General features: G+C 39.5%; 1 protein-coding gene and 1 long non-coding RNA gene across 3 annotated transcripts in view; both read right to left on the reverse strand.

Moving 5' to 3' along the window:
* Window positions 1–862: 862 nt before the first annotated feature.
* Window positions 863–12,617, reverse strand: LOC141469605 (uncharacterized). The gene is made up of 4 exons (XR_012463465.1): window positions 12,273–12,617; window positions 6,837–6,943; window positions 6,048–6,244; window positions 863–2,120 (listed from the first exon to the last, which is right to left on the reverse strand). It is a non-coding gene; the product is annotated as an uncharacterized lncRNA (long non-coding RNA).
* A 9,079-nt stretch (window positions 12,618–21,696) lies between these two features.
* The window catches only part of USP46 (ubiquitin specific peptidase 46), a 29,021-nt gene continuing 23,270 nt past the window's right edge, over window positions 21,697–27,447 (reverse strand). For both annotated transcript variants that reach the window (XM_074154633.1, XM_074154632.1), the window contains exons 6-9: window positions 25,407–25,490; window positions 24,912–25,109; window positions 24,032–24,110; window positions 21,697–23,046 (exon numbers count right to left, since the gene is read on the reverse strand). In XM_074154633.1, coding sequence (XP_074010734.1) covers window positions 22,945–23,046; window positions 24,032–24,110; window positions 24,912–25,109; window positions 25,407–25,490 — 463 coding nt within the window. In that variant the 3' untranslated portion in view covers window positions 21,697–22,944. The remainder of the gene's footprint in view (window positions 23,047–24,031; window positions 24,111–24,911; window positions 25,110–25,406; window positions 25,491–27,447) is intronic.

Raw genomic sequence — 27,447 nt, forward strand, 5'->3', positions numbered from 1 at the left:
AATAGTTGCCTTAGTGGTGGGCTGTTATGATGCCAGCTGCCTAGCGTATCTAAACAACAGTGCAGGGAATTTGGAAGGCTATTGCCTTGTGCCCATGCTCCTCTGGGTCCTTTCTCTTCCTCGATAGCCTTCAATTGCATCCTGTGCATTTTTTTTAATATTTTCTATTAAATTTGTCCTCTGGTCAAATAAATCTCAAAAATTAAATTAGACTGTAAGAGAGTTAATTTATGCTTCTGCATTCCTTAGTCACTATGAAGATGCAAATTCTGCAGAAGAGAGGCAGATACTACTATTTTATGTAAGACATTATGTGTATATCTGTGCTTACTTACTCACTTAAAATGACTGCTCTGTCTACTATGAGGAGGGTCTTCATTTTGATATAGGTTTTATATATACGCTCTTTAGAAACCCCAGTTTGAACAATTGACTTTGAAACTGCAGTGAACCAGATTCTGCCTCTGTTATAGGAAACAATCCTTCAGCTTTGACATTGTTTAGACAAGGCACTGGTGGAAGCACCTTTTGACATAAACAAAGGTAGTGGAAACGGTCTACTTCTTCAAATGCATCAGCACGGCTCAGCTTCCCAAAGATATTTTGATGCCTAAATGCCACTGACATGGCCTCTGAGACAGTTGTTATATCAGTCATTTCATAGAAATGAGACCCAGCAATTTTTCTAAAGCTTTCCTGTTGTTTTTTTTTTTTTAAAAAAAAAAGGGTTTAAGGAAGGCATTTATCAAACTGAATGAGACTGAACTGGACAGAGGTAGCTGTATTTGCTCCCATGGAAAATATAGTGCTTGAGGCAATTAGAATCAAGGTGGCTTTGCTATTTCCTATTTTTAAGTCTTTTGAATTATATTCAAACATAACTGAGATTTTTAAAACCCAATGTGATGTTAGAAAATGTAGTCTGAAATTTTAGTGGAGAATATCTCTGTTTGAGATGGGAACTAAGAGGAAACCAATGAAAACTTCAACAGATGTATAATAAGGTCCTATGGAAAAAAAGGAGAATGATTTGTGACATGCATTTTGAGATGAGTGGATGGAATATGTTAAAGATGAGAGTGGTATGTCTGGGTGGTTTATTTCCTAGTGGGGGCAGAATAGTAAAGACCATAAAATCTGAGACTAGTGCGACTCTGGGCCTCCCACAGAGAACCAAAGTCCTGCTTTTGAGGAATGAGCAGAAATAAAATCCTGTGAAACACTATGGCAACCATCACCAGGGATACCATCACAGATCTGAAACATGTTTATCCAGAAGAATTACAAGTCACAGAGTGGGATGATAAACTTGGAAATGATATTTTAAAAGTAAAAACACTGTCACCTGGTGATTGCAGTGGTATAGAAATGTGACACTTGGACTTCTTAATAAAACAAAACTTTTTTTAAGAGATACTGCAGTGAGTATCTCCTAGAAATAGCTACCAAGAGTTGTATTTGCAAAATATCTGTACAAAAGAGAACTGGGAAATTGTGCAGGAAGGGAAACCAGACCAACAAAGTCACTGCATCAGAACTAGGAAAAGATCTTTAAACAAAACAAAAGTTAAATAAATGAAATGAATAATCACAAAAGTATTTTTTGATCCTATGTACTGACATCGACAGTTAATCATGTTTGTAGGTGAAGCAAATTCCATCGGGTGTAGTGTGATCCTCACGGATAGGGTTCAGCTGAGCTATACTCATATTTGGCCAAGGTGGAAACACCAAACAATTCTTGGCTCTGTTTTCTTTTAAAGAGGGAAGCGGGAATTGTCACATTCTGTTCCTGGATGTACCACTGACCTGATCTATCACACCGGGAAATTCATCTGCTTGTTTCAAATTTCTGTCTTTCAAAGGAAGACAAAAGCTTGCTAGAGTACCACGAAGATGAGCTATTTACCATTTATGCAGAGGTTTAAACATGTGAAGTGTTGGTTTACAAAATGTGATGTACAGAAGTGTGATGTAATTTGTTGGCATTCTTCACAACTGACATTTTTTATCATGAGTCTCCAATGCTTTTCTCTTCCGTGTATACTGCCCACGAGTCATCTTGTTTCTCCACAAGTTCTCCAGTTTCTCATAGTTCTTGTTGACACTGCTCACATCTTCTGCAGCGATACAGAAAAAGACAGTGTTATCTGTTACTCACGCTGAATTCATGAGTGATCCTGTAAGAACAATAGGTAATTTTAGCAGTCTGTGTAAACAAACATTTCCAAATCTCGCTGCCAGGCCTGGTTCAAATGTGAAGCTGAACTGCTTTTGCTGGCAGTTAGATGGTTCCAGTCTCCCGCCCCACCTCTCTGGGTGTATAAATGTCCACCAACCTTAGCAGATCCTTCAGTTAATAAAAAAAATAAAAATTCCCATATCCCACAAGTCCCTGAGCCCCTGCCAGGGTCCCCAGCTGGTGCTACTTGGCTCCCCCATGAAGGAGGCTGGTGTCCAGGAACAAGACTGGGTCACCTGAGGGTGCATCCAAGTGTCTGCTTGTACCCTTCGCCACCTGACAGAGAAAAATGAGCAAGATTGCTGCCTGAATCACTGACGATCAGGCAAGGACAAAGCACCCTAAATCAGAAAAATATTTCCAATATTTGAGATTTGAGAGAAACTAGTAACGTTGTTGTAGTAGCAGCCTAATCCTGATCTTGAATAATAAAAAGCTGTTTCTGAGTAAGAGGAGAGACAAAAGAAAAAGGCAAAGTATAATTATCACAGATGCATCCCTTCTCAGTCTCAAAAATCCTGTCATATCTGTATTTTCTTACGTGTTTTTTTGGCTCTAACATTGTTAGTGCAATGTTTGCCTCCCAATATGACATCAAGCCATTACTTAATACTTACGTATTGGCTTATGACTTAAGGAAGGAGCATTTTGTTCTGCTGCCTTGTTTAACGTACTCTTCACTATTATTGGCAGAAATATGTTACTGTCACTCGCACACTGACACAAATTCAATCATCCTTTCAGTGGACGCCTTACCCAGATTAAATTAACCACGATGCATTGCATAAAAGCATTTCAAGTTAAAATGGTTCAAGTCAGTCCAATAACCAAGAAGTCTGATGATTCATTTCAGCTGATATCTTTAGTTGTATTATTATTTCAACCTTATCTTTTTTGAAGGCGAATAATTTTTGCAGCCTGGATTTTCTTACTGCTGAACACAGAGGGCTATAAGATTGAATTTGCTTGGAGTGGGGAGCTGTATGATCAGGGGTTTTTCTCCCTCTAACTTTTTTGACCTGGGTTTCAAGGGTGGCAGAACAGTTGCTTGGTCTGATGCAGGCTGCAGCCGCTGTGTGGGTGATGCACAAAAGCATCCCTGCGTGGCACCCACCCCCTGCTTCCCGCCAGGACACTTTGTTCCTTTCCATTTGTGGCAGTGTTCTGCCCACGCTTTTCAAACCAAAAGACAACATCCTTGTGGAGCAGTTTGCTCCGAGTGGTGAACAGTTTGGGTGCTTTTTCCCTAGTTTATGAAGATTAGGAAAGATAGCAAAGCCTCTCCTAATGATTCAGTGGGATAGTTTAAAAAGTCAGCACTTATTTCTAGAGCGATGTGGTCATAGTTTTCCCTTTATAAGTGCATATATCAAGTACAACTCAACTATACTACCATATGAATCAGAACAAGTGCCTATACAGAAAGCCTGCTGCTGTGGGAGTTTCAAGCATGGCTTAGTGAAGAGACTCTACCTTAAGTGCTTTTTGAAACCCTGTCTCATCCTCTATTTCAAATAGAAGAAACAACTATCTGCTTTAGGTACACAGCACAGATACTCTTTGGATCATGTAATCATGAAGACAGGGGTAAGACAGAATCTTATTTCACTCTGTACCAGCTCCTGTGAGAAAAACACAGAGCTGCAGCTTTCTCCTTGGTTGTGAAAGCGTGATTTAGATACTTGGATCTATCTCTTCTTGGTAGTTCTGTAGTCCAGTTTTATAGCCAACCGAATAGGAAGGGGATAGATGAATTTTCCATGATATTATGTATCAAAACAGTCTAGGGATAACTCACAAAGAGTTTCATATAGCAACTCCCCCACATCCCCAAGGCTGCACCTCTGAAATCAGAACCACTCGGTTCAGAAAAGACAGCAGCAATTAAGGATGGGGGGTGGTTTCCATGTGGTGAAAATCAATAAGTTTTCATGGCTCCCAGTGGAGATACCCAGCCTATTTCAGAAGAGAACTTGGCTCCTTAGATGGCTTTTTGTCAAAGATGACTGTGTTCTTGGACATGCATGCTGGAGTTAGCAAGCTGCCGGGTAGCCCCGGAGCAAAAGAGACAAGGCTAAAAACCCTGGACTCAACACATCAGTAGGAAAAAATCCTCTTGGTTTTCTAGTGCCTTCCTCCTTGCTCTAAGAAATTGATAACACTGACGTAATGCCTCAATGGTAACTTCTCATAGCAAATTTCAAATAGAAGAGGTTGGAATTTGAGACTTCTGAGTTTAGGGGTTATAATGGAATATAAGGAGCATAAACTGGCTCACATTTTTAAATAGGCTTCAAACAGTACAATCTCCATACAATCTTTTAGCTATCTGATTATTTAATCTCATTAGATGATTTGATTTATTTCCTTTATGATAAGTCTGTCAGCTAAAATACAATGGGACTACAAAAGAACTCTTTAATTTAATGGCTTTCATTAGATTAAGAGGTTCCAACTTGAATGAATAAGGAATTATGAGCAATTTAACTCATGAAGGGCAGCAATAATTACAGACTGAATTTGAACTTATGGAAAGGGTCAGGAAGAGCAATAAATATTGTTATGAACTTTAAACTGCTGTTAAAATCCACATGGGATCTGTGGATAGAAAAGAGATGTAGAATCTGAATACCCTGACTTTTTTTTAACTATAAATGCCTATTAACAAATCATAACTTTCTGACATTTAGATAAACAGTTATATTAAAATGTAGCATTTGAGTAAAGTAGCTTCTGGCTGATAACTTAAATTTAGTGCTATTCCCATTTAAATAAACTGAAATCAGGAGTGCCCATACTGTGTAAGTTCTGTAAGACCAAATGAAAATGTATTCCATTTTCCCATCTCCAGCACTGACTGGGTCCAGACCCAGAGTTTTATTAATGCAGCCTTAACACAAAATTTGTTGAATTCAAAGGAAATGTTTTCCTGTTGATTTCAGAAGGAGCAGAAGCAAGTCATATAAGTGGCAATTATATATTCTTTGCCAATTTTCAAGCCAAAAAATAGAAGAGAATATTTTGAAGACCCAAAAAATAGTTGAAGTACATTGCATTAATCAAAGTTAATGCAAAAATAACCAAAAGTCGAAAGAATTATAATATTCTCAGTTTTGCTTGTAAAAGCCCCCACAATAAGAAGGACATGGACCTGTTAGAGCAAGTCCAGAGGTGGCCACGAAGATGATCAGAGGGCTGAGCACCTCTCCTATGAAGACAGGCTGGGAGAGTTGGGGTTGTTCAGCCTGGTGAAGAGAAGGCTCTGGGGAGACCTTGTAGCCCCTTCCAGTGTCTGAAGGGGGCTACAGGAGAGACGGGGAGGGACTCTTTATCAGGGAGTGGAGCGATAGGACAAGGGGTAACGGTTTTAAACTGAAAGAGGGTAGATTTAGATTAGATATTAGGAAGAAATTCTTTACTGTGAGGGTGGTGAGACACTGGAACAGGTTGCCCAGAGAAGTTATGGATGCCCCATCCCTGGAAGTGTTCAAGACCAAGCTGGATGGGGCTTTGAGCAACCTGGTCTAGTGGGAGGTGTCCCTGCCCATGGGACTCCATGATCTTCAGGGTCCTTTCCAACTCAAACCATCCTGTGATTCTATGATTCACTGGTTCTGTGATCACCATGATGTTTGTCCTTACGCTGCTGTCCTCCATGGGAGACAACTTGGTGCTGTTCATGGTATTTAGTTGAGTCCTGGCCCTTCTCAGAGACAGATGCTAGGGAGACACAGGAATTTGGAGCTCTGGGTGTTATTGTCCATGGGTCACTGGTGTGTTGTGTTACTCCCGTCAAGGACTTTACCTGGTTTGTAGAGGGCTTTTGGGTCCTTGCAAAAAAACATGCTCATGTATTTCCAGAGGTAACCTCAAGGGTTCTTAGGGGAAGATGAAAGACTCGCATTTCCTCAAACTGCTTTTGAAGAGGCTTCCTGCCCTTTACACTGTCCTGAAAGGGAGACTAGGACTTTCCCCCTCTCTTATTCCAAAGGGCATATCCGCCTTTAAAAAAAAAAAAAAAAAATCAAATTAAGAAAATGGTTACTACATATTATTCCAAAATCTGTAATATGTGGGTTTATATTTTATGTACACAGTAAAACAAAAACTTTTGCTCCTTTATGTGTTGCTATAGAGATGCACACAAAAGATGTTTGTAGGAGAGATTTTAGGCAGTTTAAAATGCAAGTGATTTATGTGAAAGGAGTCGTAAAATAATTAAAGAATAGACATAATTTTCAATTTAACTGTTAGCTTCTGTTTGCTGTGGTACAGAGACTGGAAATTTACTGTTGCAGAGACACAATACATACTGATAAGAGACTCAGGTAGCGAAGAGTTACTGGCGTGTGGACCCTTTTGTCAAAAGAAAGGCAGCATCAGAATATTTTAAAGTATTTTTTTTTAAGGTTTAGCACATGCTTGTTCTGAATTCCCTTTGCTCCCAACACCAAAGGGAGCCCTCGGTCAAGCAGACCCATGATCAAACATCTTAGAAGTTGCTTTTATTCAAGCTCCTTGTGTACAAGTTGTTCTTGTACAAGTTCTTAGATTACAGCCTGGTACTAAAAAGGAGGAGAAAAAAATTACTGACCTCCAAACCCTGCTGTTTCATGATGAGCCACGCTCCTGGAGCTGATATTTCCTCCAGAAACCTGGCTCTTTTTTGTCTTTTCAGATTCAGGTTGTCTGGAAATTGTCCTGGAAAGCACAGGCAAAACTGTCAGAGTGCTTGTAACTTCAGGAAATTCATCACGGATTGCCAAGGTCCAACATCTCTACCCTACATTTTCAAGTATAGTAACATGCATCTAGTTATGAGTACTATATGTGTGCTTTCAATTAACAGACACCTCGTTACTGGCTCTCCTAGCTAGTTTTCCAATGCAAAGGGATAAAAATTGCTCCCATTGACTTCAGTGAGTGCCCCAAAGCACACTGAATTGCAGCATGCAAAAGGCAGGATTTCTTTCCCATCTGTTCATGTGTACCAAATACTGCATGAATGTAGATGATGATAATTCATGCCAGTTGGGGGCTATTTGGATGTGGTGTTCTCTTTTGAGCTCATCTTTCATCAGACCATGTTTGTCAGTGCTTGGGTCTGTTTCATCCACTGGCAGGATTTTTTGAGTCATGGAGGGGGTTGCTCTGTTTGGCTTTTTATGAAATGCCTCTTATGGAAGGTTAGCAGGTAGGATTTGGGAGGAAGAAAAGCAGTGCTTCCTCACAGAAGTAGGAAAATACAGTTCCAATGTAAATGAGATCAGTGTCAAAAGACATCTGCTGCCACGGAAATATGCTATATTAGAGAAATAAGAGTGCAGTTTTCTCCTACAGCAGCTTCTCTATTTTGATTAATATCTGTGTTACAGTCCACAGGAAACAGCAACAGGAGGACAAGCTGCTGCAAAACAATTGAGCACACATGTGGTATTAAGAACAATCTTTTTTAAAAAGTGGCAGTAGGATGATGCTTGATGCTCTCGTTAGCATTGCAGGACACACTGGAGAACAAGGATGCCCACGCCTTGAGGCTCACACCTGAGGCAGTCATCCATCCCATCATTTTCCCAAGTAGACCTTAAACCTGGAGCCAGAATATTCTTAGTGTGTGAAACTGTGTGTTGAGTGAGAAGCAAGGAAAAGTGGATGATGATTTAACTGTTTAGAGAAAAATCCTTGTCACTTACAAGTTCCTGTGTTATGCACTTGTGTTAATTCTCTAACCCACGGTATCACCCATCAGGAGAATAGGCACAAGGTCTCCAGCCTTCGCTGCCTGTAAATGGATTTGAACCATATGGCTTGTAAACCCCACAGCAGTCCTCCTGTGAGTTTAGTTGGGTACTATGTGCTGCTTCTAAAAACAAGCATTACTAATGTTTTTACATCGAACTCATAAAACTTGGAACTGGTTTTAGGTCTGGATCTGACCTTTCCCAAAGTCTGGGAATGCTGAGATGACTATTATGAGACTGTGAAGACAAAGAGTAAAGGCAACACTTGGTAAATGTCCACAAAGAAAAGCACTAAGAAGCACAAAAAGTTTTCGTTTCATATAGCTGATATGGCCGAAAGCCTTAACTCTTCTTATTTATTCTGTGAAGCATCTCTCTGTTAAGCAGAGAAGCCACACAGTCATACAGGTTTGCTTAATCTTTTTGAAGGACTTGAAAAGGTTAGGTAGAGTCCCTCCCGTGGGTTGGGTGTGGGGAGGAAACAAAAGCAAATTATTCTGCTGTAGTTAGCATTATAAAATTAACATTCAGCTAAATGCAAATTTTCTTCAACAAAAGATTTTATCAGCTCTTGGGAGAGAATAGCTGCCTTTTCTTTGCTCCCTGCCCACTAGAAAGGGTCTGATAGGAATGGACAATGAAAATCAATGGCAGCTTTTTAAACCACCAGTCCATCGCTGCAACAGCTGAGGATGGTTCACTTCTGCATATTTGCTAGTGTTTGTTCCAGCCTCAAAACGTGGGTTTTCTGGAAATCTGATCTTTATGAGCTCCAAATGCCCATGTGGGCGAGCAATTGCCCTTTATAAAAGGAACACAGCATTTCTTACTCCCCTTCATGAATATTAACCATTTCCTTCTTCGAACATTGCAATGATTTAGCTGACTTCTCTGCTTTGCAGATGTGAAAAATGAGGTTAAAATGAAGAGCACAACACCCAAGAGAGAAATAATTTAAGGACAGAGTTCTGCAAAAAAATGTTGTTTGCATTTTTAATACTTAACTTGATAAAACCATTAATGAGTTGGTTTTTTTGGGCTGGGGTGGTTTTTTTGTGTATTATCTTATCCTTGCTAGGTCACTTTTGTTGATGATCTTATAGTCACCCTAAAATCCTTTGAAGGGCCCAAGAAACATAGTAAGTAACACTGTAAATAACATGATAGAATCTTACTATCTAAGGCATAAATGGAAAACTATTATGGGTGACAAGATATTTTTAGGAGGCAAATGAGCTAAGCACAACGTAAATAAACAGGCAGTTTCCAGTGCATAGCCCATTAACCTAATTCCTATCTGTAAAAAAAAAAAGCAGTTAACTGAGTAAGTTTGGAGAGAAAGTCTCTTTCCCTTGGAAACTTTCCTTTCTTTTCTTTCTAAGGAAATGATGTCCGTTAATGGGTCATTTATTTCATAGCTGTCTGCAATAGGGTTTTGCCCCTTTCCTTTGAAATCTCTAGATACAGTCACTGTGAGAGACAGTGAGCTGAAAGAAACATGCAGCAACTCTCTTGTTAGATCACCTACTACTCAGTCTGGACCTGATCTTTGCCCACTGAATGATTTGGGTTATGATGGGGTATGTTGCTTGGAAATAGAAGTCAATAATACTGACCTTTCGGGACAAACTTGGAGTTTATTTGTACCACTGAATTAATTCCTGCCACCTCTGGACAGTTGTTTGATCTCTTTGTGAAGATCTTTTCCTGTCAGATAAAGGTCAGCTAGTCTCGCTCTCTGCAAGTCTCCACCCTTTAAGGGAGTGCTGCAGTTATTAAAAGAAGACTGCCTGAAAAGGGGAAAATATACTGTTATAACCTAATTGTTGTGCATATGAGAGTAATTGAGGTTGCAGCCTTTACTCCTCTGGCCTGAGCTCCATAGTTCCCTGAGGTAGATAAATATTGGCATATCTATTTTCTAGGTGGGAAATAGAGGGAGATTGCATTATTTGCCCCATGTAATACAATGAGTTCTTGGTAGGGTTGAGATTGGAAATCGCAGACTCTCATGTTCAGTCTATAGACGTCGCTGCTTTCCTGAGCGTCCTTTCCTGAAGGATGAGTCCTGTGAATGTGCCCTATAATATTGGATATTAAACGGTTTCAAAATTCACGGCAGTTGATGGAGTGGTATTGCAGTCTCTCAGTGAGGGAGAAGCTAAGTAAGACTCCATTCAATGAGAGCTAGAATGGTAGAAAATACTGTCCAAAAATTACAGGACTAATAGAATCATAGAATTATTTTGATTGGAAGAAACCTTTAAGATTGTCAGGTCCAACCATTAATCTAACACTGTCAAGTCACCACTAAACCATGTCCCTTAGCACTACATTTACACGTCTTTTTTACACCTCCAGTGATGGTGACTCCACCACTTCCCTGGACAGCCTGTTCCAATGCTTGACAGCCCTTTTGGGGAAGAAAATTTTCCTAATATCCAATCTAAACCTCCCCTGGTACAACTTGAGGCCATTTCCTCTTGTCCTAGCACCTGTACTTGGAAGAAGAGACCAACCCCCACCTCGCTACAACCTTCTTCCAGGTAGTTGTAGACAGGGATAAGGTCTCCCCTCAGCCTCCTGTTCTCCAGCCTGAACAACCCCAGCTCCCTCAGCCGCTCCTTTTAAGACTTTTTTCTCCAGACCCCTCACCAGCCTTGTTGCTCTTCTCTGGACAAGCTCCAGCACCTCTATGTCTTTTTTGTGGTAAGGGGCCCAAAACTGGACACAGCACTCGAGGTGTGGTCTCACCAGTGCTGAGTACAGGGGAATGATCACTTGCCTAGTCCTGCTGGCCACACCAATGCTGATACAAGCCAGGATGCTATTGGCCTTCTTGGCCACCTGAGCACACTGCTGGCTCATGTTCAGCCAGCTGTCAACCAATATCCCCAGGTCCTTTTCTGCCAGGCAGCTTTCCAGCCACTCTTCCCCAAGCTTGTAACGCTGAATGGGGACCCAAGTGCAGGACCCACCACTTGGCCTTGTTGAACCTCATACCATTGGCCTCGGCCTGTCCAGATCCCTCTGTAGGGACACCATACACTCAGGCAGATCAACACTCCTGCCCAACTTCGTGTCCTCTGCAAACTTACCGAGGGTGCACTCGATCCCCTCATCCAGGTTGTTGTTAAAGATATTAGGGAGAACTGGCCCCAATACCGAGCCCTGTGGAACACCACTTGTGACTGGCCACCAACTGCATTTAGGTCCGTTCACCACCACCCACTGGGCCTGTCCCTCCAGCCAGTTTTTAACCCAGTGGAGAGTACTCCCCTCCAAGCCATGGGCAGCCAGTTTCTCCAGGAGAATGCGGTGGGAAACAGTGCCAAAGGCTTTACTAAAGTCCAGGTAGACAATATCCACAGCCTTTCCCTTGTCCACTAAGCAAGACGCCTTGTCATAGAAAGAGATCAGATTTGTCAATCAGGACCCGTCTTTCATAAACCCATGCTGACTGGGTCTTATTGCCTGGTTGCAAAGAACCATGGGGAAAAAAAATAAACCCAAACCAGTAAAAAGGGGGCAGAATGTCACTTGACGTTATGCCAGAGATCTTGCATCTTGTTTTTTTTCATTAAGAAATGGTTGCATGAATTCAGGTATAACAGAGTTTCAAGATAAATAATGTTTTGCCTGAGCTATAGGTTCATTTTTGTATTACAGGGATTTGAGTAAAATACCTTTGGATAAATTAAGTTCAATTGTATATAGAGCATGGTGAATGGAGTGCTTTGTTTTCAGCTCAGTATCTGGAGGTTGGAATTGACTGCACAAGAGTGAGAGCAAGAGATTGAGTATTTAAGGAAACACATTCTCTAGGTACATTTCTTCTACAAGTGTCATGACAACTAAATGGACATACTAAACAGCAAATGTTTATTTGCTGCTGTTACCGCACCAAATGCTGGGCAGGGTCTGTATTCTGCAGTACAGCTTACTTTACGATAAACTGATTGTCTTTCCTCATCCTCTGCAACTGCACTTGCGATCAATAAATGAGTATGAATGTGTAACATTGCCATAAAATAAAGCTTTTAGTTTTCATGCATCACCTTCTCTAAGCCATGGTAAAAATAGAGTTTAATATAAATATTCAACACTACTCTGAAACATGTTATTGCAAAAGTGTGTTTAATTCAATGTTGGTTCAAACCACTTTGCAGCAGAGTGATGCAGTATGCCCAGAAACATCCCCATATATGTCAACAGTAGAATTAGCAACCTATGCTTGAGCATTTAAAAATATCGCAGTTGCAAAGGTTAGGGGGAAGAATTGTGCTTACCTTTTGGGGTATTTTTGTCCTCAAGGCAAGCTTCTGAGGGGCAACTGTGCCATTCTGGTGTCTTAGCCAGCACTGGGCTCTGCCTGAAATACTTATCTTGCAGAATTAAAAGAGTCAAAACTTCAATGACCTTGCCTCAGAATACTTTTGTTCATTTGAAAATGTAACTAGAAATATCCAGAATTAAGAAAGAGAAATAAACCAAATAAATGACATCATCCTTGCTTTGCCTAATATTTTCTGCTAGTGTATAATAATTAACAATTACTAGGGAGCAAAAGAAAACTAATCCATTCCTTGGAAAGTAAAGGGCTGTTATGACAAACTTCCCGAGTAACCTCAGCTGCCCCACTGCATTCCAGGCAAGGCAAGCTGTTTTGGAGATAGCTAGGGATCAGGTTGTAGTGGAGAAATGTGCTACAAGATCTGCACTTTGAACCGCATCCAGAAGTGAATAGGTCATCAAGGCAGCTGCTGAGGAGCTGGTGAAAATGTTCCTACTAGATAAACTGCTCTAGCTGAGGAGTGGCCAGATTTAGCTGAAGTTGTAGTTGTCTAAAATACGTAGGAATTTTGGTATGCTTTACCCAATTTCTACAACTTTCACCAAGTTAAGAGTTGGAAATGTATTAAGTTATCTGGTAAACTATTTTGAGGATGAAAAATGCTTCATAAATGACAGTGAAAATTATATGATTAGTGACTAAATCAAGGATAAGATTTTGTTTGTGCTCCTGAACTGTTTTCAGAGCAGAGATAGTCCCATTTGTAGTTCTTCTTCAGTGCTTACAGCGTTCCACACATAGAATGGTTGGAGTAGGAAGGGGCCTTAAAGATCATTGAGTTCCAACCCCCTGCCATGGGCAGGGACACCTCCCACTAGACCAGGTTGCTCAAAGCCCCATCCAGCCTGGCCTTGAACACTCCCAGGGATGGGGCATCCACAACTTCCCTGGGCAACCTGTTCCAGTGTCTCACCACCCTCGCAGTAAAGAATTTCTTCCTAATATCTAATCTAAATCTGCTCTTTTTCAGTTTAAAATGCTTTCCCTTGTCCTATTGCTACACTCCCTGATAAAGAGTCCTTCCTCATCTTTTCTGTAGGCCCTCTTTAAGTACTGGAAGGGGCTACAAGGTCTCCCTGGAGCCTTGTCTTCTCCAGGCTGGGCTGTTCTCCATCCATTCTCCACCCAACCTGTATTTGTTCTTTGAATTGCCCCGACCCAGGTGCAGAACCTTGCACTTGGCCTTGTTGAACTTCATGATGTTTGCACAGGCCCACCTCTCAAGCCTGTCCAGTTCCCTCTGGATGGCATCCCTTCCCTCCAGCATGTTGACTGCATCACAAAGCCATGTCTTACAGCTGCACAAAACCCACAGCTCTGCACACCAAAAGTTTTATGAGGGTGTTGTAAGAAATTTTATTCCAGTTTCTGTTTTTACTAATCCCACTGTAAAACTGCAAACCTGTCTGGAGCTGCTTTACAGATACACTGAAGTGATTGACAGTAGGATTTGGTCTCTATCAGGTAGCCTCTTGGTTGATGTCTAAGCATTTGTGATGTCTAGTTTGTAATGTTGGGTGAAATCTGTACCTTCTGCTTCAACATCTTTGCTGTTCTGAAACATGACTTGAATGTTCTTCGTCATATATGTGTGTGAAATGAAATCCAAAAGATAATGTTTCACTCTGGCTTATTCCAAATTTCATTCTAGTATTGACCTCTTTACTTTATCCTTGCAGTGGTTTGGCAAAAAATGTCTGTTAGTCTCAACCTCTTGAATTACGTTTGATCCTGATACGTGTCTCCGTGCATCCTGGGGCAACCTGCAAACTCCAGGTTGTTGCCACCTCTGCTGTTTCTGAATTCTTGGTGAGACGAAGTGCACTGTTAGCACCATGTGAAGTGTTAGTGGTTGGTTAAACTGATATAGGCAAAGAGTATGTTCACTTTGATAATGATCACTTTTTACAGTGGGGAATGCCACCAATGGCTTCCTACACAGCAAGCCCATCCTGCACACCTGAACCCTAATGTTGTGCTCAGAGTAGTAGACACCTGCTGTGACAAAGTGGACTGAGAGTGCCTCCCCCTAGCCATATAAGAAAATGGGGAAAGGCACCATAAGGAAGGGGAAAAGTGGTTATGGTTCAGAAAGGTCTTCATTTGATTCATTAAAGGAACCTTCTTAGGTTCAGACCACATGAGCGAACTGAAGCAGGAGAGCACACATGGCTGTTTATCTTTTTTCTAGAGCTGCTAATGTGTTTTCCTACATAAAGCAAAGTGTTTCTGTACTGGCAACAACACAAAACTTGTGCACCACATGTTCCTGGAAAGATGAGCTTGGAGAAAATGTGTATTGAAGCTGCTTATATGTGGAGAGGGCCATCACTGGCCCGGTGTGCCCTGGGAGAAAGGATCCAGGAAGATCCAGGTCTCCAGAGGGTTGCTGGCCCCACAGCCTGTGCCACAGAAGTCTCCCAGGGACACCAAGGAGATGTGGCTAAAGACTGAGGAAAGCCTGAAGCTCTCAGGTCATGGTAGAGCACCCAAATGAGTCACGCAGTGAGGGTGAGTGACCTTTAACAAGGTGATGGAGTAATCTTCTACTATTTGATTTAAAATTAATAAGTGAAGAGGAACATTTTTCAGAACACATAATTGAAATGTTCTGTTACTATATATATATATTTATGTGTCTTGAAAATGGTAGTCCTATTTTTCTTCTTTAAAAAAAATTTTTTGATTTTTAAATTGCACAGACATTCAAGGAAATTAACATCTCCAGAAACATGGCCTTCCGTGTCATATATTTAGTGGTCTAATAAATGTTGTTTCAAGTCTGGTGAGTGTATTTTAAATGAGTAATCTTATAATTTTCTCGTACCATACCTGAGTTTTCAATCAAGATGAAATGATATTTTCAGCATTTCTCTGTTGGTCTGGTACACAGAACACAACTCAATCTGATTTAAAACGATTAATCTAACTCATACCAAAAATATAGAACAGAGACGTAGGTAATCATGATACAGCTTCTAGGAAAGTGCATTTCTGAAGTGAGAGCAATTCTAGCGGAGCCCACGCACAGTGATTCTTTTCCGAGAAACCTCAGAAAAGGCTCTCGGAAACCTTTTCTTCCTTTCTTTAAATGTATGCTATAAATTTTATTTCTTGTTTTGAAAGTATGGATTTGTGATTTATTTATTTCAGTCATCTCGTGTATTTTAAATTTCTGTTTCCATCCTGCAGTTAAAAGCTTATGTTTTAATAACCTAGGAATAAATTTGAAGGTGCTTCAAGGTTTTTAATTTGAGAGGAAATCTGCACTATAAGATGTGAAGTGTTTTTCAGTCTAGTCCTTTGATAGTCTGATGTGCTGTAAATCTTATAGCATGATAGCTATAAATTTAACAGGCAGTTTGACAGCTATGTTTGATTTTGGTTCTCTGAATGATTCTGAGGGAATAACAAGAATCCATTTAGACAAGAGCAAGAAACACCTGCCTTTTATTTACCTCACTTTTGAGAAAGTAGATTGTGTTTGCTAATGAATAACTTCAACAAAATGAGCAGACTACATGAACCTTTCAATTCTCTGAGAGAATTTCAGATGTCATTAGCAGAACTCTTTCCCATTTTGGTAGTCGCAGGTAAAATCCCAGGCTAAAGCGCTTGGGAGTTTCGTTGTTCCCTGATGCAAAAGGTCGTTCAATTCTAGCTGCTTTTTATTCTCTTCAGTTTTAGGTGTTCTCAGTAACACTGGGCAAGGTTGGTGATGTGCTTTAACCAGGTACAGCTCAGCCACGCGATTGCATGTATATTCCATCCAGATGACTTATGAATTGCATGTAAAATCTGTTCCCTTAGGACAGATTCAGAGGCAGTTCCTAACTTCCCTCTGCTTCAGAGGCAGTTAGTCCAGCTGGTGAAATATTCTCTGAAGTCACTTAAAATGCAATGACTCCATTAAATGAAATCAAAAGTGAGCATCAGCAGCCTTGCCATCTGTAAGAATACAGGTACCTGCCATTCAGAAGCACGTTGTGTAACACCCAACATCAACGAGTAGCCTTAGTCTGGCTCCAGCTGAGTTCAAAGCAAGTTGAATGGAAGCAAGATCCGCTAGGGAGTTTATTTTATGTAAAATATAAACATGTTAACAGGAGAAAATACTGTTTTCTTATGTTACAACCTTAATAACCAACATGAGATTTATCTTACAATTCTGCAAGTAGTGCAGGCTTTAATTACATGTACATGATTAAAAAGAGCAGATACTCGACTGTACACATACACCATGTATTGTATGCTTTACTAGAAATTCAGTATTTTTATGTATCCCCAATTGTGTACCTAATAATTTTAATACTTCTTGCTCCATTTAAAAAGCTAGCACAAAATATTTAAGTAGTTTTATTATGATTGTATCATTTTGACAAGGTAGAGAGAGAGACTATATATTTACAAACAGATATACATATTCAAAGCCTCTGAAAAACCAACCCTTTCCCTATCTCTTCCTTTTCTCTTTCTTCTTCCCCCTACCCTACACTCGTATTTGAACAGCGTATGGTGACCTTACTCTAAATTAGAGTCATGGATAAGTTATGGAGCTTGTGTTAGCTTTTCTTCAACAAAAACCACTGAAGCTAGAAAATTGTCTCCAGGAAAAGCACTTGAACCTGTAACGTGGCTGCCCTGACGTTGCTTTTGCTGGTAGAAGGAGAGTTGAGAGAGGACTAGGAAACAGTTTAGAATGTGAACACAATCTGCCTTGGGACATTTGCAAATATGACCACCATTGCAAACACAAAGCTGATGTTTAAGCTCAACCTCTTTAAGGAATGTACATCTACCAATGATGTTTTGGGGAGTGGGGAGAGAGGGGTTGCAAATATTCATTAATTATCTCCTGTGGCAAGAAAGGTGTTTTGGTGAACTGCAAGGTGTCTTCACACAGGGTTTGCTCCTGCCACATTGGAACCCCTAGGAAAAGGGTCAGGATTATCTACAGGATGGAGCACCAACTTCAGCTGGGTGCGAGCTGAGGGTTAGGAAGCTGTATGACAGTCCAGCTCCTCCTGCAGACCTACCACGCTGTCACAGAAAAGTCACTTACTCTTTAACATTCTTACGTATAGCAAAGTTGCCACCTGCATCAGGCTTCATCAGAAGCTCTAGGCTGTTAAATTGACCACCGTGAATGGCACACACAATTTATTTTACACCGTGCAATAGTTGCAGTCTTGACAACCAAATGAAGCAGAACTATTAAAGAATTATAGCAACTCTGAGACCGTGAATAAAGGGAGTTATGTGCGGTTTCTTTTTAAATCATTCGGGCACAACCAGCAAACAAACCTCCTAGAGGGTAAGGAATCATTAGTGTGTAAAAATGTGTGGGCTTAGCCCAGATGCTCCCATCAGGTGGGCACATACCTCCTGATAGGTGTTATTTGACCTTGTATGTAAAAGGAGTGTGTTAATCTGAGTAAGTCTTGTGGACAGGTTCAAGCCATCTCTTGCATGTTAACTGGAAAGAAACTAAAAGGGTGTCTATTGAGGCTTCCCAAAGGCTATTTAAATATTAAGTGCCATGTTAAATTGAGAAGAAACACCTCAGTAACAGAACTGATGCAATAGGAAAAAGCCCTGTTTCTTTTCATCGATCAAAGAGAATACGAAGTCTAAAAAACTAAGAATAACCCTTGCATTAACAACACAGAAAGTCAGTGACTTTCTGATATGGATACCACAGATGCTGGCCTCTAAGAAACATCCAGTGTCTTTGATAAATGGTGTGGTTTTTTTACACCAGCACTTATCCTACTTCATTATCTTTTCCCTTTATACGAGCCCAAGTGGAGAGAAGGAAAATGCAAAAAGATTGCTCTCCTTGCTAGCACTCAGACAAGGGCCATGAATAAATGCAGCTCTTAGGATTATTCGTACTTGAGACTGTACAGAGCGCAGATAAAACGGCGAAGAGTGCAATATCTGCATCATCAGCTGATTGACAGCCAACTCTTGTGTTTGGTAAAAGGAATTCTCCTGCGAGAAGTGGAGATTTTCTAAATTATAGTCATCGATAACTGTGCCACAGATTAAAGCATCACAGTCATTCTCAGCCGGGTTAGCAGAGAGAGTGCAAAAAAGGCCGTGAAATGTGCACTGTGGGTGCAATTGTCAGGTACATACTGCTATGTGTAGTAAATACTGCACCCTTGTTACGTAGGAACAAACATGTATGAACAAATTTGGGCTTCCCAAATTTACAACCCAACTAGGACTACAAGCCTAAGAATGGAAACTGGGCAGTAACTAGAGACGTTGGATCACAAGCAAACAGCTGCAAAAGCAAAAAGACAAAGGCAAAATGTTAAGCTGATTGGAATTTTACAAGATTGACATTGTTGCTTAAAGTGCTTGGGTTGATTACATTTTAAAAAAATCAAAGTACATAAAAATTAAAACAAAACCCTAATAATATTAACTACATAAATTATTATACAATTACAATAACAGACCAACAAAAGAGAAATAAATTAAAACAAACACTGATAAACGGTACTAGCAAAGAACAGGTACACAGCCAAAACTTCTTAAAATTTCTAGCACACATTCAGCTGTAAGATACTGCTCTCACTTGTCAGCCACAAACAGCAAAAAAGGGAGAAAACAAGAAGGGGCTGCTGCTGAGAGGCATCAAATCACTGGCAGCTGCAAGCTGTCGGCTCAGGTCCCAAGTACATGATGCTGTAGCAGATGGGTGAAGGAAATATAATGTCTGAAGATAAAAGGCAAGTTGTGGCAGCACTTTAGGGCCCACCGTGTGATGTAAATTTCAGTTTCAGCTTAGTTAGGTCTTTAATATATTTATTAAACTTAATGCGAAGGAAACACCTACTGCTTTATTTTCTTTACCCCAACTGCTAAAGTAACAAGACTTCTAAGATTGTAATCTACTGTTCTGAGGTAACTGTAAATTATTAAAATAAAATTGGCAGGAGTAATTTGGGGATTTAATTTCAACAAGGTGTTATGCTTCACTGGTATGGTTTCTCCATCAGTCCCCATTCTGCCTCCCTCTGCTATGTCCCAAAAATAGAAATTACATAAAATCCTGACAGCCTGTTCTGTGAAACAGAAAAGTTGAGGTCTGAGCTCATCCTCTAAGATAACTGATTCATCAGCACTGCAGCACTTCATTGGGTTCAGTGGAAAAACAAACCAGGGCAAAAATGTTCATTTTTCTAAGTAAGAACATAGTAATAAGATTTATAAATGGACAAATGTTCTGACAATCTCAGTAATGGTGTGTGAAAGAAGTAGAAAACTTCAGATGTCATTAGGTCGAATAAACTCAGAACCCAACACCATAAAAATAGTTATTTTAGGGAAGCACAGAATACTATTGGACATCTGTGCTACAATTTTGTTTTCTAGCTGCTGGCTGAAAAGCTTTTATTGTCCTAGATATTTTTCCATTCTTTCATAAGGGACTGGAAATCTATACATAAGCATAAGAGAAAAAGGATTATGTTTTATTTAATCAACTAAAATATGTTACATCATATGATTGTTCCTGTGAGGATCCCAATTCTGCAAAACTTGTGTGAATGTGCTTAATTTGACAGAGAAGGGAAGTTCTGCTGCCCAGACTGGCACTGTTCATTCAGCCGTGATGGAAAGCTTTTGCTGGACTGAAGTCAAGACATTCAGCCCACTGTAGATTAGATATAATTTGTAGAATTGTGACTGCAATTTTTTTTTTTTTTTCATCAAAAGAAAATGCTCTTTCATTTAGCTGGTGTTACCATAAAGTGAGTATTGCACAATTTTTCAGAGTTGATGTTAGACCACTGATGTTCGATCAGTGTGGTACCAGTGCTGTGACCTTTTCATGGGCTAGCAGGAGTTTAAAATGGTTTTTCATATTTTAGGAAAAGACTTATTCTATTAATTTTACTCACATTAACATACTGCCATCATCTGTATGTTTTATAACCTGAGCTGCTTTGCAGCTGGAGAAAACCAAAGGTTATTATCCTGTACTTTAGTTTTTAAACATTAATTCATATTACTAACATTAAAAAAATCAATTTTCAGATGTCAATTGAAATATGGAAAACATTTCCTAAAATTGAACTGATTTAAAAATTATTTTTATGAAAAATTACTTTTCATATAAACATGAGCCCTAAACATTCAAGCGATACCTCAAGAATATATTTTCTGTTGCCTGTTTTAAAATTGCAGAATGCCCTAAGAATGTTCAGCAGTAAATTGTGAAGTACAGACCTTTGGATCTAGAAAGTGTCTTCATTCACGAGGAAACATTTCCCATTTTAAAAGGCAAGTGATTATTATATTTTTATATGGAAATTCAGAATGCTTATAAATAAATCCATTAAAGAGTGATTTGCAGGTTTAGCTTTTCAGTGGCAAAGCTCCTGGGCCTCAGTGAGAGTTGAAGTCTCCTGTAAGATGTCTGTCTTCTGTGTTAGAGACGGAACATTTCATTCTAACATCAATGAAAGAACTAGAGCTGCATCCCAATTATGCTTGTCTTGAGCCTGCACACCAGCCTTCATTTGCATGAGTGATCTCTGTAGACCACTACTGTTTTTCACCCAAGTAAATACTCTAAGGTTACATTCTACATCTGTGTTCTTGTATTGGTATAATAACAGGATAAATCACAAATAATGGTAGATGAAAAGTCTATTTCTGTTCCTCATTTGGTGCAAAGTGCTACATTTCCTTAGTTTGCAAAATGGCCATGGGTAAATCCAACTGAACTTCAGTTGATGTTACAGTGGAAGCTAGTACTTCATTTTCACAATTATTTAACAAAAGTTATTTCACATTCACAGTAGATTACAATGAAAAAAGTTATTCTCTTTCCTACAGAAGACTAAAATATCAGATTTAGCTGCACTTCAAAAGCCATTTATTGAAATGGAGTGTTGGCCATAAAGTGGCAGGCAGGCTTCTTAAAGAAAAGAAGGACCAAAAGCAAAATTGTCTAATGAATACTTAACACGAGTGAATAAAATAATACAGGTAGAAATACATTTTGTGAGATGAGAATATTTCCTTGTAAATACTAGAACCATCTGTCAGTCCCCTTGAAGACAACAAGAGTGGTTTTGCTGTTGACTTCATTGAAACAGGAATTTGGATACTGAAGTTCAAGAATTGTATGATGGAGTGAAAGTGTCAAACCAAGCAAGGTAGTTACCCAGGGCTACCACCGCCTCAACCTGCTATCAATCCCTTCTCATACCCTATTGATACCTTCCTCTACATTCATTTTTTTTCCAAATTCCAGTATGCGAGCAGCGGTTTTGTTAGTGAGTGTATGACTAGTGCCAGCAGAATCACAAACTAAGCCTTTTTTTTTTTTTTTTTTTAAATAAGACACTCCAGAGCCCTATCTGTTTCTGTTGTGACCCAAATGCTGTCAAACATGGCCAAAATGTTAGACATGATATATACATGACAGCGTGTGTAGACTAATGGTTGTTAAGTATCATGTTATGTTGCTAACAAATGGACTCTGCCTTGAGAAATGAAAATGGGACCTACGGACATTCAGAAAATTGCAGGATCAAGCTGTGTTTTATGCATTGTACGAACAACACATTTAAATGGACTGTGTAATTTCAGTCCTATGGATATGTTCTACACGAGCAGCATTGCAATCTCTGCAAACTCAAGTAAGTAAACTACCTATGATATCGTTTTAATGGAAAGATAAGCTCAGTCTCTATAAATGTCATTTATCTCTGTGTCATATGTATCATCACAGAATCACATAAGGTTGGAAGGGACCTCCGGAAATCATCTAGTCCAATCCCCCTGCCAAAGCAGGTCCACCTAGAGCAGGTTGCACAGGAACTTGTCCAGGTTCCCTTTATTCCAGTGCTCTGTGAGTTCTGAAATCTCACCTCGTCTGTACTCACCTCGTCTGTACTACCTCATGATAAACAAAGTGTTGGGAAATACAGAATTACTTAGATCCACTATCATTTAAACCCCTCTATGTGAATTTTAGGCCCGAGATTACTCACTGAAAGTTTTTAACAACTCAAAGCTTAAATGATTTTGGAAGATTTTTGCAGCAGAGAGTGACATGTAAAAAAGTCCCCTATAGAACCACAGTTCCAGTCATCATGAAGCAGATTTTTTTTTTTTCCCTTACACTTAAAATGGGTAAGTATATGTCAGGGTGTATTTAAAGGAATACTTTGTAAATCAACACACCCCAAAGCCATTTAGAAACTTTTAAACAATTTTGCCCTAAATGCAAGGAACACTTCCATATAAAATACTACTCTATCTGGATTGGGTTTAACAGTTGACATCCAAATCCTATTATCTGTAAATGTTAGTCCATATAAATTCCACTAAAATCTGACTGCAATTAACTCTTCAATCAGACTTAAAAACTACAAACAACACCCCCCCTCCCCAAAACACTGTTCTGTATGTCAAAAATGGACAGTTATAGTCAATATCACATAGACCATTTAATAGGAGACAGAGTGTGTCGTTGTTCAGCCATACAAGATGTGGTCTGTGTAAAAGTCAGCTAAGGGGGGGCCATCACCTTCTTTTGCGTGCAGCATCGTTGTGCGCAATTGTCACAGTTTGCCAAGTCACTCTCTTGACTGATAGAATAAAATATAGCCGGACTCTGAATTTTTTGATATATCAGAGGTTAGACCATAGAATTCTTCAATAGCTTGAGCATCTATTTTCTGCAAAATAAATAAAAATTTTTTTAATGTGTCATTAGGTAAGAGAAATGCCAAACACGGATTAAATGACTATATAAACACAAAAGACAAATTCAGTTATTTGTTTCAGGGTAGCAATTAGCAAATCCTGTTTGCAATTTAAGCGGTAAAAGGGAAATGTTCAGGGGATAAGCCTGACTGGGAAGTCAATAGGAAAGTTTGTCTCAGTGAATTTAACTGAATTAGGCTTTTTCCAGTAACAGGGAGACTCCTTGGAATGCAGTAGTGAACATGGTTAAAACACATAAATGTGGCCATGTGATCCCATCTTTCTGAAATTTCCAGAAACCCTTTTCAAGACATGCCCCATCCAATATCCCAGAGCTTACTTTCCTCCATTGGATTTACTCCTGGGAAATCAGACTCAAGACTTCAATTTTGCCAGGGTGCCACAATGACATAATGGCTTTGCTTAGGAATGAATTGCAGAATGCTTAGACAGAATCTGTAATAGCTGTGGGCTAGATCCTACTGTAATTTACATTCAGACAAACCCAGATCGACTACAGAATCCAGACTTTCTGGTAACTTCCCAGTTCAAAAATTAAAATTCTGTGGCAATGCTAGCTTTCCCCAGTCCAATTTTGCCAAGAGATATTGCCAAGGATTGCAACATAGCTCCTGGATATTTTAGGGTTTACTGAATTAAATTGATTTTATTAGATATAGAAAACATTCCAAATTAAACCCTTGAAGTCTGATATTAAAAACGTTTGATGTTACTCTGAAATAAAACATGCCCTCTGACATTGACAGAGTAAGAACTCCAGGATTAATAATTTTGTTTGCAATCTTACTTTTTAACAGAGTTGAGCTAAATGTCACATTGCAACCAAACTGTGGCTTTGCAGACCAGTAATCTATACCCAGATCTGGAACATAATTTTTAACCCCAAATAGAAAACATAAACATAAAAGTTGTGCTCATGACCTTCAGCATACTGACCTCTACAATGTCATCATCAAACAACAGCCAAAATCCATGACTTTTCACAATAGTAATATAATGCCCCCGATTCGGTCCACTAGAAAGCAAAACAAAATCACAAACCCCAAAATATTAGAAGATATTATTGGGTCTACTTTGATAAGTCACATTTCTGTATGCAAATAAACCCACCACTGGTGGTACAGTAAACATTTACTCCTTTCACCTTTTTACTGACTTGTCACAAAGATTTCATCAACTGAAAGCTATATGTGTTGTTTTCATCTGTGTCACAACCATTTGCAAATTAACCTATAGAACAATTAACAATTTGCTCATGGCAGGCATCAACTACTGCAAATATTTTAAAAACATTATGAACTAAATTTAAGGGGGCAAATTGTTGTCTATCAACAGGGAATATTTTGTTATATACAGTCTTTGAGAAGAGGGAGAACAAGTCGTATTCCTAGAGAACCAAGGATTTTTCTGTTTGTTTCATATTTGACAATACCCCATATGTGAGAAGCTTTATTAAAGCTATCACTTTCACTGCCTTGACAGGAGACCAAGGTGACCTGTTGTAAGGCCTACATGCTAGCAGCATCTGGCCCTCACAGTGTCCTGGCTCCCAAGCTCTCTACAGGGGCTGATGAGGAATGGGACAGCTTTAAGCCAATTTTGTGACTATGGGTTAGGCCTGAGGCGTTATTTTTTTAAACAAGTACAGATTTACTATGAGGACGGGTGGCCAAGAGGTTCAGGCCAAGACACAGGCAAGTTGGTGCAGCAGCAGGGTTTATGTCCTCCCTCCCACTCTCCCTGCATTTCGTCAGGGATGCCTCTGCCCTTGGCAAACATCTGGCAATAGCTTGAGATATACATGAAAGTATCTTACCTCCCACAGTGAACAACAACAGCTACCAAGTCGTACATCCGATCTAAGTTGACAGCGTCGCCAGATGTGTTGAAGAGACGTAACTCCAGAGGAAATACTACACGGTAAGACAGCTTAGTGTACCTGTGCAATTGCTCCATGTACTTGAATCTCTTGAGGTGTAAGGCAAGAATCATTGGCAGTTTTTTTACTCTCATCCTGTGAAACCATTAGAGTGCACATGGTAAAGACCTCACCAGTTGAAAGCCATTCCGTCTTCCCTTAATGAGTAAACGTTTGCGTTATAAGAGCACTTTGTAAGTAGCAGTAGTCAACTAGCAGTAGCTTCTAGATTAAGACACACGATAGCTTTGAATCTGTCTGTAGGGTCTCTGGCCCACACAGAGAATGCAGTTGGGGTGTAAGGCTTCTACGTATCTAACCACAATAAATATCAAGGGCGAGGTTTGTCAAAGCCCAGGAATGACAGGGAGAAACAGCCTGCTCTTCGCTTACCTTTTCTGTGCCTCTTGTTTACTGCAGCAAGTTTCACAGTAGTATTTCTGTTCACTACATAATGTCTCTGTGTTACTGAAGTCTCTGCAAATAAATACAATTATCAGTTCTTAAAAGTTAAAAGATCTTAACACTTTTGCCCCACTTGGGCTGATGAGCTGGAACCCTAAAAAGACACACACGATGAAATCCTCTCTCCACTGAGTCCAGTTTTCTAAAACACCTAAAGCAACTGTATGGGGGTTTGCAAAGGGACTTACAGTATCTGGCTGCTATGACAGCCCTGCATTAGGAGGTGAGGACCTTCATGTGACACAGGTGGAGGGTCAAGTATCTCAAATTGGGACTTATATCCTGGTCTCTTACACGTCAAGGGGCTGCCTAGACTTGGGTGTAGTCTCTCAATCCATCCAGTCCCTTTTTAAATTATTTGCAGAAAGGAGCAGCTTCAAGTGCACTTCTGTTATCCCCAAATAGCTCAAATTTGTGCTGTTCTTCTGTAATACAGGTTTGAATCCTCTTACACAGAATAAATAAATTGAACCCAGTTTTCTGCATCCTCTAACCTCTTGAACTGTCATCCAGCAGTTATTTGATTATACCTTCTTGCTGTCTAAAAAGGAAAGTGTCAGCTAGTATAGAAGATTTTGTAAATCTTCTCAAGTAAATACACTTGGAAATGTTTCTGGAATGAGCTTTTGAAGTGAGAGGCAGAGGAAGGTTGATTTAATAGTGTGTCTCAGTTCACAGAAAAGATTTGTCGGAAGTCACAGTGCTGATGTGCTCTGGAACAGAATGGTAGGTACCTAAAAAAACTTAACTGTAAAAAAATGAGAGTAATTTTTTGTCACCTCTAGTGTTACGTTGCAGCTGAGCAGGTGTTTTGACTGTAAATATAGACATAAGCACCTGTCTTCCAGTTAAGCACACAGGTTTTCTTGTGACTCTGGGCCTTAAATAGATATATCTGAGGAACAGTCTTGTTGATTGCACCTACATTGTACCTAATAGGCTTCTGAACTTCAGACAAATTCAGACACATTCAGACCCAATAAACTCCATTCTGCTATTGCAGTTCACATGCACGGAGGCTGAAGCTGCTCTGTCTGCAAGTGCAGCCTGCTCTCACAGTAAGCAGCACCAGAATCATCTTACAAAGGCAAAGGGAAGATTCTGGACAATTATTTCTTCCTGGCATCATCACCACAGGGGTAGGTGGGAGAGCTGAAGATGATATAGATTGCCAGGGCATAAGTATTAGAACTTATTTACATAACTTCATAAAAGGGGAAGATTTTTCCGTTTTCAAGTTTTAAGTTCTTTAAGGTTGACAGAGCATGACAGAGAGGCACTTCATAAGACTGAATAATATTTATACTAACTGAGAAAGCTTTTACTAGGTGTTTTTCTTTACTCAATCTAATCAGAAAGTGCTGAAATTTAGGACAAAATACATCTCTTAAAAGATAAGTTGCAACAAAACTTTGATTGTAAGTATTGTTTTTTAACTGAAATCAAAATAAAGCACGATCACTGGAAACAATTTGCTTCAGTGGTAAACATTGACCTCAAATATCTGATTTCACATTTGAATGTAAAGACAAAATAAACTGAATTCAGCCAATTCCTCTGAAAAACATGGTAACCTTTCAGGGACTCAGAAGAGAAGAGATGAAACGTTAGAAAAGTTTAGAGATGGGTTATATGTGTGGGGAACATAATGCTGCAAGATTCAGTAGAATGTCCTTGTGTAAATTTTAGGTCTTCTGTTAAGGAAAGGGTCTGATGTTTACTTTCAAAGCCTAAAATCTCAACTTAAAAAAAACAAACCCACAAACAAACTTATGGAATTTATTAGTTTCCTTCCGACCTCAAAGAGAAGCAATGGAAATAGTATTTTTCCAACATAAAGAAACATGTACAGATGGTAGAAATTTGATAGATACCAGTTGTTCTATGCCAAGCCTCCCATGAAAATGAATTAATCTCAAAGAGTTTCTGAATTCCTTCTAAAATGTATTAATTATTCTGAAACCAGTAA

The sequence above is a fragment of the Numenius arquata genome, chromosome 10, assembly GCF_964106895.1.
Source record: "Numenius arquata chromosome 10, bNumArq3.hap1.1, whole genome shotgun sequence".
Lineage (NCBI taxonomy): Eukaryota > Metazoa > Chordata > Aves > Charadriiformes > Scolopacidae > Numenius > Numenius arquata.